Genomic DNA, 13482 nt, shown 5'->3' on the forward strand with positions numbered 1-13482 from the left:
TTCAGTCACCTGTAACCTGCAGGTTGCTGGTACCATGCTGACCTGGGTGTTGCAGGTGCTTCACTGCCTGGCAGTCCCGCCTTGTTATTTGCCCAGGCATGATGGGGATCCTATGAAAGAGCCATCTCTCCATCTTTGTCTTTCTGTGCTTTTTGTGTCTGCAGTTTGGAAGAAAATCAATATTGCTGTTTGTTGCTAAATTGTCAGACAGCTTTTGATGCTAATATCTGATGAAGCAGACATGCTGGTGTAGATATTTACTCTCAAACAGGTTCCCTATCACCCACCATCTGCTTTTAAAGGGTCTCTTTTTTTCCTTTTTTTTTTTTTTTTCTTTTTTTTTTTTTTTTTTCTTTTTCTTTTTCCAGTGACTAATGGTGCATTTAACCCCGGAGAGCCTGTGATCTGAACATCAGAAGGTTTCTGCAGCAGAGGAACAGAAAAAAAGGAGGCGGGGGAGGGAGGGTGGACGAGTTTCCTGTTGTTCTGAACTTGGCTTACTGGTAGGGTTCTCAAATCAAACTAGAAATCTCACCACTTAAGGCAGCCACCACTCAAATCCTTGAGAGTGCTGCCAGACTTGCATTACGCTCTTGTTCAGTCTTCAGGCCAGAGCAGCGCAGACCCGGAGCCAGCTCTGTGCAGGGTTTAAGGAGCCAGCCCGTGGCGCTACCCTGGACAGGCCGGCCACACCAACCCTCTGTCCAGTTCCTCTGTTTGCACAGGAACATTAACAACGCCTTCTTCGTAAAGAAACATGAACATTACAGATGAAAACTGGGATGGGAGGCCTTCCATTTGCTTCTGTAGGATCAGAGGGGAAGACCAAAATTTTTCACTAGAAAGATGCGAGGGAAAGCCCATGAGGATGGCACAGATTCTTTTCTGGGGGGTAAGGGCTGCAGAGGGCTTTGCAGAAATATCGAGTGTGATTTCTGGGAGCAAGGCAGAATTCTGCGGTTCCTGAAAGATTCAGGAGGAAATTTCCTGTCATGGTCTCTTGGCTGAATTAGGTTTTCCGTTCAGGAAGGTGTCAGACAGAATAAGTTACCCCAGTTCCCTCAGGTCCTGCGTGGGCAGGACTCGCACCGCGCTGTCAGCGTAACTCCTGCTGTGCCAGGAGTTCCAGCCAACAGCTGTGCTGCTAGCCAAGTGCCAGAGCCAAAGGACCGTATTCACTGAGCTTGAACCAAGAACCACACTGGGATTTGGTCTCCAAAGTCAAAAGGCACATCGCACTGATCCACATGAGAGCCTCCTTTTTCTTTTCTTCTGGGGACGAGCCCAGTAAAGCACAAGGTTTTTCTTGAATTACAGTTTCAATTTGCACATTAATCATTCGGTGCGCTGGACATGACTGCATGGAGCGGTGTTCTGAGAAAGGAACTCAGGCAAGCGAAGTGTGCTGCAAACCCTGATTCAGCCTGGGCATTACATGGAGCAGGGAGCAAACAAGAACCCTGGAAACTGAGCAAGGCAGGAGATGTGGGGAAAGCAGAGGAACTTATAAGAAAGGAATCAGCTGAAATCCTGTGTACCTTTTAATGACAAACAGCACAAATAGCACAATACCATTCAGTCCTCAGAAGTGAAAAAAAGCAAGGGAGATAGCAGCTACACCAAGAGGGAACACATTTGATAGGCTTCACAGTATAAGCTGATTAATGCTGAATGATTCAGAGTACTCAATTCAAATAATTGCAAAATCCTAGAATGTTGTTCTCCCAGAAGTCCCAAATCCCTAACTGTGACTTGCTTTTTGAGTCTACAGCAGCCAGCACGGTGACTGCTGCTTGAACATCTCCCCTTAGGTGACCGAGCATTGTACCCTCACAGCAGCTCCAGGGTTCACGCAGTTCTGGACCCCCAGAGCTGAAGTTGGCCCACCTGAATACTGTCTCTCTACCTTCACCCTTGCTACAGAGTTTTCCAACCCTAACCCATGAAAATAGCTTGGCATAAAAAAATACAAATACTTCTAACAGGTTTACAGGCATTTTTCCAGCTTTGGCAACTATCTCCACTTAAGGTTCATAAGCAAAAGTCTGCTTTGTGTGTGTTCCTACCCCCCTGCAAATTGTGCTGCCAGAGCTGTCTGTGCTGCAGACAGACCAATTGACAGCTTAGCCTCCAGCCAGAATTCTGATTCAAAGGAATATCAAATTCTGTGTAATAAAGTTTGCATGAAATTTTTACCTGCAACAATTCCCAAATGTGCTGAACTGCATGATACTGACTTATATAACACATCATTTTAGCAGCAGAGTTAAATATAATGTAAAGCCAGATTCAGTGCTTTTTTTCCTTGTGATCACAGAAATTATTCCACATCTGATAGCTATAAGGCCTTACTTCAATTACTTTGTAGAATATAAAAATCAAATACAAGATTTTCTTCAAAACGTGCTTGAATCAAATTAAATGCTTAAATGTAGATTTTTAAAAATACTTCGACTATAAAAAAATAAAAAAAAAATAAAGCCAGAAATATTTCTAGGTAAGAGACTGAAAGTATGTGAAATACTGAAAAGAACTACTTCAGTATTACTTAAAAACTTTTTTTTTTTTTTTAATGAAATGTCAGAATTAAAACATTTTTACAGACAATTGATTTGGATGAAAACACATTTTCTAACAGCACAGTATTCCATTGAAAAAATTTCCAATTGAATTTTCTAGTGGCCAATTTTTCAATGACATTTTCCAAAGAACAATCCACATCTAAAAATTTTTCATCCACCTCTTGTGAGCTCTTAAATGAAAGAAGTAGTTTTCCAGTAATATATTACGAAAGACTGTTATTATTTAATGCTTTAGAACTTCTGAAAAAAAAAAAAAAAAGAAGCATACTGAATACGGGACAATTACCCTGATTTTCTGATAATTTCCTCTTTAGCTTAAAATACAGATTATGGAGAAATGTTCACAGACTACAGTTAGAAATGTTGTGAGGTTTGTTTTAAAATGGATTAATGTAAATGTTTCTTACCTCAGACAGACAAATACAACTGTTATCCACACATGTCTCTGTCAGATGGCTTGATCTGAACTCTGATGTCCAGCCATGGCAGCCAGCTGTAACGTGGGTCTGCAGCTTGATTTTATTAGTCTCGGATAATTTGTCTGAATTACAGTGGTACCTGCAAGTCCTGTTGTTGATTGCAAATCTTATACCAAGTGCTGGCTAACAATACAAAAATACCCAAAGAAAATCCAACTGAAAATTTGTCAAATCCTTACACTTCCATGAGATCCAGCGGAGACCTTGTTTTGGACTCAGTTGTGACACTGCTTACAACAAACATTTACAGTATTTCCAGTTTCGATTGCCTTTTATTAATAATTTCTTCCAGTTTCTCAACAAAATGATCATTATTGATCCTTGACCAATAAGCTGACTGTGCATGGGTGGGCATTCGTTTATGTGATCAGAAGCTCAAGAAGCATATTACATGTGCATGTGAAGAGGGAAGTGGTTGCTAGATTAAAGTCATACCTCGTAAGTAAGACTTAGCAGAATCAAGAATAGTGAGAAAATCTACAGCCCAAGTTCAAAGTTTGCACTTCAGATCTGCCAGTTCAGGACTTGGAATTCACACAGTCTCCAATACTCTGCCATTTAGGGAAATTCATGGCCTCTTTTCAAGCCTGTAGTTTTGAATATATTTCAAAAGACACAGAGGTTAATTTCTTCCAGTTTAGATGGACAGCATTTGGAACTACATCAGAAGCACTTCTTCAGCTAGTGTAAATGATGATGGCCCTTACTGCTCTGCTGCACTTCTGGGAATGTGCTCCAGTTACAGATTTGCTTTTTGAGTTCACATCCAGAAGTCAAGGGGGAATATAGTTTCCAGTCCTTCTCCACTTAGTCAAAGAGAGATGAGGGTTATGAATGCCACAGCACATAGCTCTGCCAGTGAACTTCACTTAAGAGTCTGGTTGTCTTGTGTCAAATGAGTAGACAACCTCAATGCCTTACAGCATCTGCAGGACTGGGATTTTATGGATTTGCTCAGATATCGAGAAGAAGAATGTGTTCTGTGTATTTGCTCCTCTCGTTTCACAGAAATAATTAGATTTGTCATTGTTCCCTGCCTCCATCTCTAGTCCCACCTTTTCCATAAGGTGGGTTTAGCTGTCCTAAAATACAGATCAAAAAGCTAAATGCTAAAGGCCAGGCAAATTTTCTAGTTTTCTTCTGTAGTCCATGAAAAGAAAGAGACAGTTCAGAGGGCAATTTATCTCATCCTAAGATAGCCATCTACAGTAAGTTAGACAAATAGCTCTTGGGAGGTGTATCTCCATTCACTGTGAAAGGAACCTCCTTCAGACTTTGGCATCCACCTCTTCCATGTCTGAAGTTAAGTGAGATAAATCACATCCACAGCTGTTGTTTGTGTAAAGAGGGCTCAGAACTAAGGCAGTGGGGAGAGAAGACCACTGCAGGAGCAGCCATGAGAGATGAAGATCCTTCAACCCCTCCTTCCAGCTCCCCGTCTGTCCCAGCCACCCCGCCGGCTGTTCCTGATCCCTGCAGCAGGGACACGGGGTGAGCTCTGTCCTGTAGGCAGGCAGCTGGCTGCTCCTGCAGGCTCTGAAGCTGATCTGGCTGAACTTTTTTTGCTGAAGCAGCCCAGGAATGTTCTCGCAGGCCCACCCCTTGCTCAGCTGCGGACTCAAAACTGTCACGGTAACAAAGCACAGGCAGCTGTCGCACAAGGTTGCATGATCAGGACATTAGGAATGTCTGCAAAAATGCTCCTGGAAGGCTCAGCTTTCCCAGCCAACACTTTGTTTTCTTGTTGAGCTACAGAGGCTCTATGAAGAATCGTCCAATTTGTTCTATATATACCCCCAATCAGCTGTTATTCTTTGCCCTGGAGGGAGTTGCAAATTGCGGATGCAGCCTGCACTTTGTGAAGAGATTGCAAAATAGGAGTATCCCCCTGCTTGCGCAGTCCAAACAGATGGCATTGGGAAGGTAAAAAGCTATTCTCTGAGAAACGCTAGCTATGAGCAGTCTTTCAAACATTAATAATGTGAAAAACACAGCAGCAGAAAGTTAGATGTAAGCTGACATAAATGACTTCTGGAAGACAGCATTAGTTAAAAAAATGATATGCATAAAAGTAAGAGAAGAGCAGAAAAGCACAGTCATGTAAGTTAACATGAACTGACCCAGCCCACCTGGGAGACACCCCCAACATCAGAAGCTTGTCACCACGACAGTGCAGCAGTTAATGTAGTGAGGGCAACCAGGCCAGATGTTTTGCTTGGATTCTCTTTTTTTATTGCAAGCTGCTGCATGCTGGCCTGAGCTACCAAGACAGGGGACATGGGATGAACACAGAGGCAGAGATAAGTTTGTTTGTTATTAAATGCATCTTAAAAAGGAGGGATATGGCAGGGGATGAAAGATCTAAGGATAATGAGATGTGTACCTCTTCATCCGTAGGTCAGATTTTATTGCATTTCAGATCAGCAACTGTGCAAGTCATAATTATCTGATCAGTTTTATTGAATCAATTTGGCAGTCTCAGTGCAGTGTCTGATGTATAGAGGAAAAAATGTAAAATCCCTAAGAGATTTAGGAGTCCTAGTCCCACTCATTTTTTGGTGGAACTTAAACTCTCTGAGGAGTCGAGTGCTTTTGAAAATGGGATGTGGTCTTCTAAGTCATGTACACACTTTTGAAAATATTATACTAGCTGGCCACAGCACAGTGTGACACTCACTGGTCTCCTTGCTGTCAGTCATGGCAGAGAGGTCAAGGACTGAGTGGCTCACAGCGATTACTGGCTTATGAAATTCTCCTTTTCCTCTTCTCAGAACAGTCCCTCCTGTTGAGAGCAGGCATGTTGGCAGGCAATGATGTTGTACAGAAATACAGATTTCAGTGGAGAAACAGAGAACCTTGCTGCCTAGAGAAGGCACAATAGAATTTTCCACAAGTAAAAAAGATGGTAAAAATTGAGAGACATACAAATTAATACAATACAGAGGCAGGGAAAAACTAAATGAAACATTGGCAGATCTGGAAAGATCTGATGTGTCACTGGGACTGTGGAGTCTTTTCATTTTTTCTTTCTGTAAGTGCCAAGACTAAAAGAAAACCCACAAAACTGTTAAACAGGACTGGATTTAAAGAGGAAGTGAAAATTGTCATTTTAATTAATGCCAGGAATTACAGCTATTCTCTTCCCTTCTGATTGAAATGGTCACAGAGAAACAGGGCTACAGAGCTGCCTCGGCCACCAGCGGTAGTGTTTCTTTTGCTACCATACAGCTTCCTTACTGGAGTATTTTTGGAACCTCACCTCGGGATGGGTGCAGGACACGTCTCAATTCCATATCCTTTAGTCTAATCCTCATGCTTTATTTCTCTTAGATTTCACTTATTTGGTCTCATCAGAAGTGTTTGATGGGCCAAATGTGAACCGTGTCTTTACATAATAAATTACCCTAAGCTTCTTTGCAAGATCTTTGTCCTTCTGACTCGCTAAACAGCTGCTGTCCATTAAAAGATGCTGGTGGGTCAGAAGCTGTGGTGGTGGCTGTGGTCCGATCCACACCCTAGATCCCCAGCATCTGAGACGTTGGCTGTTCAGCACAGTTCCAGTTCCATTCCATACACGCATTCTGCCAGTAGCAAGTCCCCAGCCAGCAAGGGTGAAACAGAAGAGAGCACTGGGCACTGAATCAGAGAATTCTGTGAGCCCCTGCTCCACCTGGATATGTCCTCTTGTCACCAAAGAGCTTCATTTTACTTATTTTTTTATAGCTGATCTTCATCTACCCAGATGGTTTTACGCTGCTCTTCTCCGATCTTGTCTTTTATTACTCGGATAAGATCCTCAATACTGCTCCATGCATCTGCCTCTACAGAGGCATAAAGGCATGGCAGTGCCTCCAGTTCTTTCTCTTTCAGACGGCACATTCGTAAAAACTCATCTTCGGTCTCTGGCTTTGGCAGTAGTTTCCTGTATCAAATGAGCAGACCAAAAATAAATGTCTTGCACTGTAAGTGAATCCCGTAGTCCCGGCTGCCCTATCAAGAATTTATTTTCTACTGATTATATACAAGCAATAAAAGCAGTGGAGAATACAGCTACTCCAGGTCTATCCCCCCCTCACCTCCATCCTGCCCCCAAGGAAAAATACTTGCTATGGGAAAATAATTTAAGAGGGCTGAATGTAGGGAGAGTGCAAGTGTTTGTGAACTTTCCTCTTACAGCTAGTGTTACCTTAAGAAATGCTGTAGGAGTGTTAAGCATAGAGAAAAAGACATATTCTTCAGTTTTATCCTCCCACAATGATCACTGCTATCAGGCACAGTGAAAGAATGTAAAATTTGGGGAATTCCTTCTTCTTCCTGGTCAATATTTCAGGAAGGAGACATGGTAGGAAACAATGCACACACAGACACCAGATGAAGAAAGAAGAGCACCTGCATTTCTCTCAGTGATAACATTATTGGACTTGAGAATCACTCACTGAATAAGACAGAATATCAAATATGCAAAAGGTTTGATATTTTACCTGAACCTCTTGATGTTTTTCTCTGAGACTCTGATAAAGAGAACAATAGGATATATCTTGGCTTTGATTAAATCCTTTGTGCAGCTTATTCCAGCTTCCAGTAGACAATGCTTATTCTAAAAACAAAGTCATAACAGCGTTACAAAGGAACATTCATTGCTGTAGAATCTTGAGATAAAGGTATCCATACCTTATGGGGTCAGCTGAAAAGCTCTCCATTTACCATTGAACTGATTTAAAACCTTTTAATCAAATGTACATTTAAAGTCCCAACTCCTCCTACTGGTTTACAACTAGCCAGTCAAATAAAAGTGAAGCTTAATAGCTTTCTGAAAAGGTTTTAAATAGAAATTGATTGATCTAAAATTGAAGAGTGTGATAAAAGTTTTACATATATACACAAACACACACATGGTCTTTGTTCAGAGAGAACATCTACTGCAACTACTTGTATGAGAAAAAACATCACTTTAATTCTCCTTTTCTCCATGCTGTGCATCAAATCTACTCTACTTGATATGAGATCTCTGTCTTTGACATCGTTATCTTTGTACTGTACACCCCTGTGTCTGTGTTTCAGGCTATCCTTTCTTTTGTCTCGGTCCTTGTATCTCTTACTCTCTCGCGCATTCACATATACTTACAATACGAAAAGGAACTGAATAAGGGATGAAGCACAGAAAATGAAAGGATATTTTGCTGCATCAATGTGGGTCATCACAGGGAATGCGTGAGAATATAAAAGGATATAGCTGAGGATGAAAAGGAAAAGGAAAAGCAGGAGCACAAATAAAAGCCATGTGAGAGAATAAATACAAATCTAAGATTTAAGGTGGGCAAGAAAAAGAACATGCAACTATAAATTGGTCAATCTCTCATTCAAGAAGAAACACACACTGCAGACAGATTCACAGACAGCCGATGCAATGGATACAGAGTACTCTCAGCACCTTGGCAGTGACAGCCTCAATATTGGCAGGTACAATGCATTCGTATGTGTTCAGATTCTTTTCTCTGCTGAAGATGATAGTCTCCATCTTTTGCTTCCTTAAGAACTCTTCCTTTGTTACAATATCTGGTAGGAGAAGTGGATGAGGACAAAAATCATGATTACAACAGCAGTACACCTAACAACTGTCCAATAGTACTTCACCCAGGATGTCAGGATGGTTCAGGGAAAGAAGATGAACAATGAATTGTCTTCTTAACAGCTGCCTCATTTCTTCCATTAAATTCAATTAAAGCTTAATCTGATCACAGCTGAGCACCTCAGCTATATCCTGCACCAATGAGTCCTTGGGCAATTACCACAACACTATGAAGGCATTAAATTAAAACAGTAAATACAATTCCAGCACCTCATGTTACAGAGTAACATTACAGGGCTAAAGGATGCTGAGAAATGCTAAAAAAAGAAGGTCGCTTCGGTACAGGATCCTAAAACATGGATTTAGTGTTCCAACATTTGTGTTTAAAGTTTCAAAAAATTTTGGCTTAGGTTGCAATGTGTGGTACTGGTCCCCTTGTGAATTGCAGCTCTACATCAAAGCTTTTGTTTTATATTGCAAGACAGGGGATATTTATTATGATACTTAACTTTTCAGTTTCTCTGTCTGGATAACTATAAGACTGTACTATGTGGTGGGTATTCAATATTAGTGTAAAAATGAAACGTCAGCTGTGTTTAATGCTGTGTTGTATACAATCCTGCCCTACAGCAATCACAGTACTGCATATTGCTTTAATAGTAAATACTTAGAATGGAAGAAAATCAGTCTTTCAAGCAGATCAAATGCACAATCTTCACAGCCTTGGACGAGATAGAAACATAAAATCGCTCTAGGGAAGATATTCCTCATAATAGCAAATACTAGAAACAAATTAATCAAAATTTCACATTGCCTAGATATGCAGTATGCAAACAGTATGCAAACAGAAAGAGCACTCACAGCATTTCAGTCTCTGAGGGGCATCCTAGCAACCACACAGCATACACATGGATAATATTCACAGACACAGAATCTCATAACTGTGTGCATTGGCTGTCTCAAAAACATTCAAATATCTCAGTCTCAAAAAACAAGATTTGTAGTTGTACACCACTCTGATATGACTTAAAAACCTCATGCAACGTGCAATAGGGCATGCCTTTGTGTATGTGCACATACGTGTATGCTCGTATCTCCAACACCAAGGGTTGGCAGTCTTTATCCCATTACCTGGCTTGCATATGTTGAATTCCAGGGCGCCTCCAGAGTTCAGAAGCTTCTGTACCAAGGTCTTGGCAAGCATGGTGGGGGTGAAAAGAACGGGGCGCCTGCGCTCACAGTGGATGGGTCTCACCAAGCTATAAGGGATCAGGCTGAGCCTCTTATTGATTTCACTTTCAGAATCCAAATCTGAGTAGAAAACAAGACATTCATGCTGGCATTTCCTCTCCATCAGTATTTGGAGAAAAAAAAGAAGAAACTTGTGAACCAGAAATGACATGGTTATTCATGCTGGTTCTCCTCTCTCTAATGCCAGGGTTATCCTTACTATATATCCAGTAGTAAAATGTCCGGTCTAACACTAAATAATTCAAGTGCGTTTTGCTTTCATGAGAGCATTTCATTAACAGAAGACTTGCTAGGAGAATCTTTCTGCTAATAAGTTAATTGCTTTAGACAAAGAGCAAGAGAGAACCTGGGAAGAACTGCCAACAAAACAGGAAGTTTCAGTGTTGTAAGCTTGCTCATGAAGGCTTGGTTCCCCAAAGTACTTTTAGTAAAATCAGTCTTTTGGTAACAAACACTGCCTAATTTTTGCACAGAGTAGAACAGAGAAGCTAGTAATAGGGAAGTCCTATAACATTTTTTAAAGCCATGCAGTTAGTTACACAGTAGGCCTTCATACCAGCACCCCATGTGTAAAAGCTATCATTATTTTATATCCATACCTTCCAGTTTATCAGGTGAGGGTTTCTTTGCTTCAGATGAGGTCCGTGCCAGACCAGAGGGCCAGCCAGTGACGATACGGACTCGCTCATTGCTATTCATGCGCTTATATTTGTTTTCAGACCTGCTGACAAACTGAAAAGGTGAACAAAGAGATTTGACCCTCATTACTTATGTTCTTTATTCTCCTATGCATTCATCAGTCCACGCTTGTTATCTATGAGATCTGAATTACCTATGTCTATCAAAGACAAAACTCCATGGATCTGCAGACTAAATTCTAAGTCTCTTTAAATATCATAGATCTGATTCACAGCCTTTGTTAATGCCCTTTGGGATTTCTTATTTTCTCCTCTGCTCTTAAGTGGCATGCTTTTCTTTTCCTTGGCAGAGCTCGCTGCTATCATGAGTCAAAGCACTGATGTATCCACAGCAGATTAACACACACACACTGAGTATCTGCACAACAGCATTGCAGATCATACCCACAGCTCTGCCCCTTCTGTGTACCACAGAGAAGTCTTTATGCAACCTCTATACCTGAGGTAGAGTTTCTGGGGAGATTAGGATAGCCTGAGAATATCTGTTATTCAGATCTACTATTTTAGACATGCCACTGAGTGTTTAAACTTTATTACCTGTAATATTTGACCCAAAAGAAAGCTTGCTCTGGACAGGCGAGGGCTGGCTTTTGGGTCATTTGGTGGTGCAGGCTCCTCTGGCTGCAATGTATTCTAGTGAAAAAAATATATATTTTTTTTAATCATAGCATCAGAGAAACAGAACAAGCAGAAGCAGATATTTTGTATTTCCAAGTAAAAGGGATAGTGACTGATTTATATCTACCCCAAATACAATGTTCTAAACAAGCTATAGCACTTCGGTTACTGCTCTTCCACATTCCTTTCTTCACAGGAGATTGCACTCCACAGTTTATGATGGAGGTAATTTCTGTATCAAGAAATAGCATGCAAAGCTTTTGCTCTCACTGGCATCGCTGCTGGTGCTCTCCATCCCTTTGATGAGTGAGGACTGGAGTACAGGATGAATGCATAGCACAACCTTGACTGAAATCAAATAATGTGGCTCCAGTGTCTCTGCAAATGTTAGAAGTGTGTATGTCTCCTAAGCTCCATTAAAAGTTCTAGAAAAGAACTCTGGTAAGTAATACATCGTGAAGTTAGTTTTTAATTGTGGAAAGATCGAATCCTTGGGGTTAAAGAAAGAAAAATAAAAGTTCTTTCACTGATGGAAAAGAAGAAACTGGCAGGGCTGTTGTGTGTGAAGACTTGAAAATCCCACTTTTCTCCATGGCATGTAGGTTGGGAGACAAACATTTTTCTAATGTGGGACAATAACAGCTCTTCGGATTAGACAATTGTTCACAGCAGGAAAGAAATAATTCCGATTATTAACTCCAAGGACACAGCTTCTTCCTCATACGGATGTGATGTTGTGTTAGAGGTTTATGGGAAGAGAAGAATGAAAGGGATTAACTATGACACAGAACAGATACTATACTTTTAAAGTGTTCTACCTTATAGCAGGAAGGGTTAATAGTGCACTGGAGGTAGGTACATTGCCAGAGACAATATTATTTCAAGCAAACGTAGGTCACCCATTACCTGAGACAATCAAAACCTACACAGAGTGTAAATAGGAATTCCCATAAAATTAACATGATGAACAACAACTACCAGTGGAGTAATGGATTTTAAGAAGACCTTGTTTGTAGGTCCTTACCCGGAGTGCCCGAAGGGTATTATATGAGCTTTCTGTCTCATCTCTGCTTCCTCTGTGCATCAACCGCTGCAGCTTCACCAGAAGAAGTTGCTGGGCTCTGAAAGAAAGAACGAAATCTCATAGATCAAGAAACCTTTGAAACCCCTTAGAAGAAAGGCTGAACTGCAATGGGTCTGTGCTGACAGAAAAGATTAAATAGAAATAGCAGTGAGGACTGAATAAATGACATAGTAAATACAGGAATAAAATAATGAGCAGGACTGCAGTACAGTTAAGGATTAAAGAATCTCCATGATGTATTTTCTTATGCTTCTTTTTCAGAAACCCACATTATTCTTTTGGGTGAGATGTGCAGCCTCCTTTCTAAAGTTTTACAGCTCATATTACAGCTTAACACCACCTGGTCTTTTCCTAAAAATGAAGACATACACTTCTTTTCTACAGCAGCTATTAACTTTCCTATTTACAGAACCACTGCTCTCAGTCATGGTCACTCTGCATTACACTCACCTGCTGTAGCTGGGGATGGTCCCTGTTTCCAGATCCCTGTCCGTGAAAGGATCAACTCTGGCACATAGCCACTCATACTTTCCCTGGTACATGGTGTCAAGAATATGAACAATCTCATCACATTTCACTGACAGGGAACAGCAGTCCAGCTGGCTGGAGATGTTCAAATTCAAGCGGATATGGAACGAGTCCCCCGATGTGATAAGCCCTTCTTCCAGTTCTGACAGCAGCTTTCGGTAACCTGCAGCAATAAGGAAAGGGGCAAAGCATGATCAGCCACTGGTCAAAACCTCAGCACTGCTGTATTCTGGGGCATCCTCTGAGAGAAGTCCAGCAGAAACTTCAGAGACTCCTCTGAGAGAGGGTTTGTACCTCTAGAGTGCTAGTTGCACCAGTTACAGCAAGGTTATGGGTCTGCACCTTAAAGACACCAACAGGGCATTGGTTCAGAAACAGGTCATGCTGTTAGTATCAGAATCTGTGAGAATATTCCCATTGTCGTGATACCTATAACAGATAACCCTACTTTCAGTGCTCCAAACTCGACCTGTAAAACAGAGAACTTCTCAGCAAAGATGCAGACATAGCTGTAACTCTATCCTGTGAGTACAGCTTGAGTTTTGCCACCAGTTTTAATGACAAGCTATTTCCTTTATTATTACCCCTAATTGGCACTCCCACAAACTATAACATGCTTTATCTACCATTAAGCAGTGCTCAAAAATTTACAATATTTTTTCCTACCTTTGAA

The 13482-nt window shown here is 41.1% G+C and overlaps 1 protein-coding gene across 1 annotated transcript in view; it reads right to left on the minus strand.

Moving 5' to 3' along the window:
• Positions 1-6503: 6503 nt before the first annotated feature.
• CARD11 (caspase recruitment domain family member 11) overlaps positions 6504-13482 on the minus strand; it is a 43330-nt gene continuing 36351 nt past the window's right edge. The window contains exons 17-24 of the mRNA XM_084295811.1: positions 12732-12972; positions 12222-12318; positions 11117-11212; positions 10481-10613; positions 9762-9941; positions 8493-8617; positions 7543-7658; positions 6504-6983 (exon numbers count right to left, since the gene is read on the minus strand). Coding sequence (XP_084151937.1) covers positions 6779-6983; positions 7543-7658; positions 8493-8617; positions 9762-9941; positions 10481-10613; positions 11117-11212; positions 12222-12318; positions 12732-12972 — 1193 coding nt within the window. The 3' untranslated portion in view covers positions 6504-6778. The remainder of the gene's footprint in view (positions 6984-7542; positions 7659-8492; positions 8618-9761; positions 9942-10480; positions 10614-11116; positions 11213-12221; positions 12319-12731; positions 12973-13482) is intronic.

The sequence above is a fragment of the Netta rufina genome (assembly GCF_964035555.1).
Source record: "Netta rufina genome assembly, chromosome: 15".
NCBI classification, from domain to species: Eukaryota; Metazoa; Chordata; class Aves; order Anseriformes; family Anatidae; genus Netta; species Netta rufina.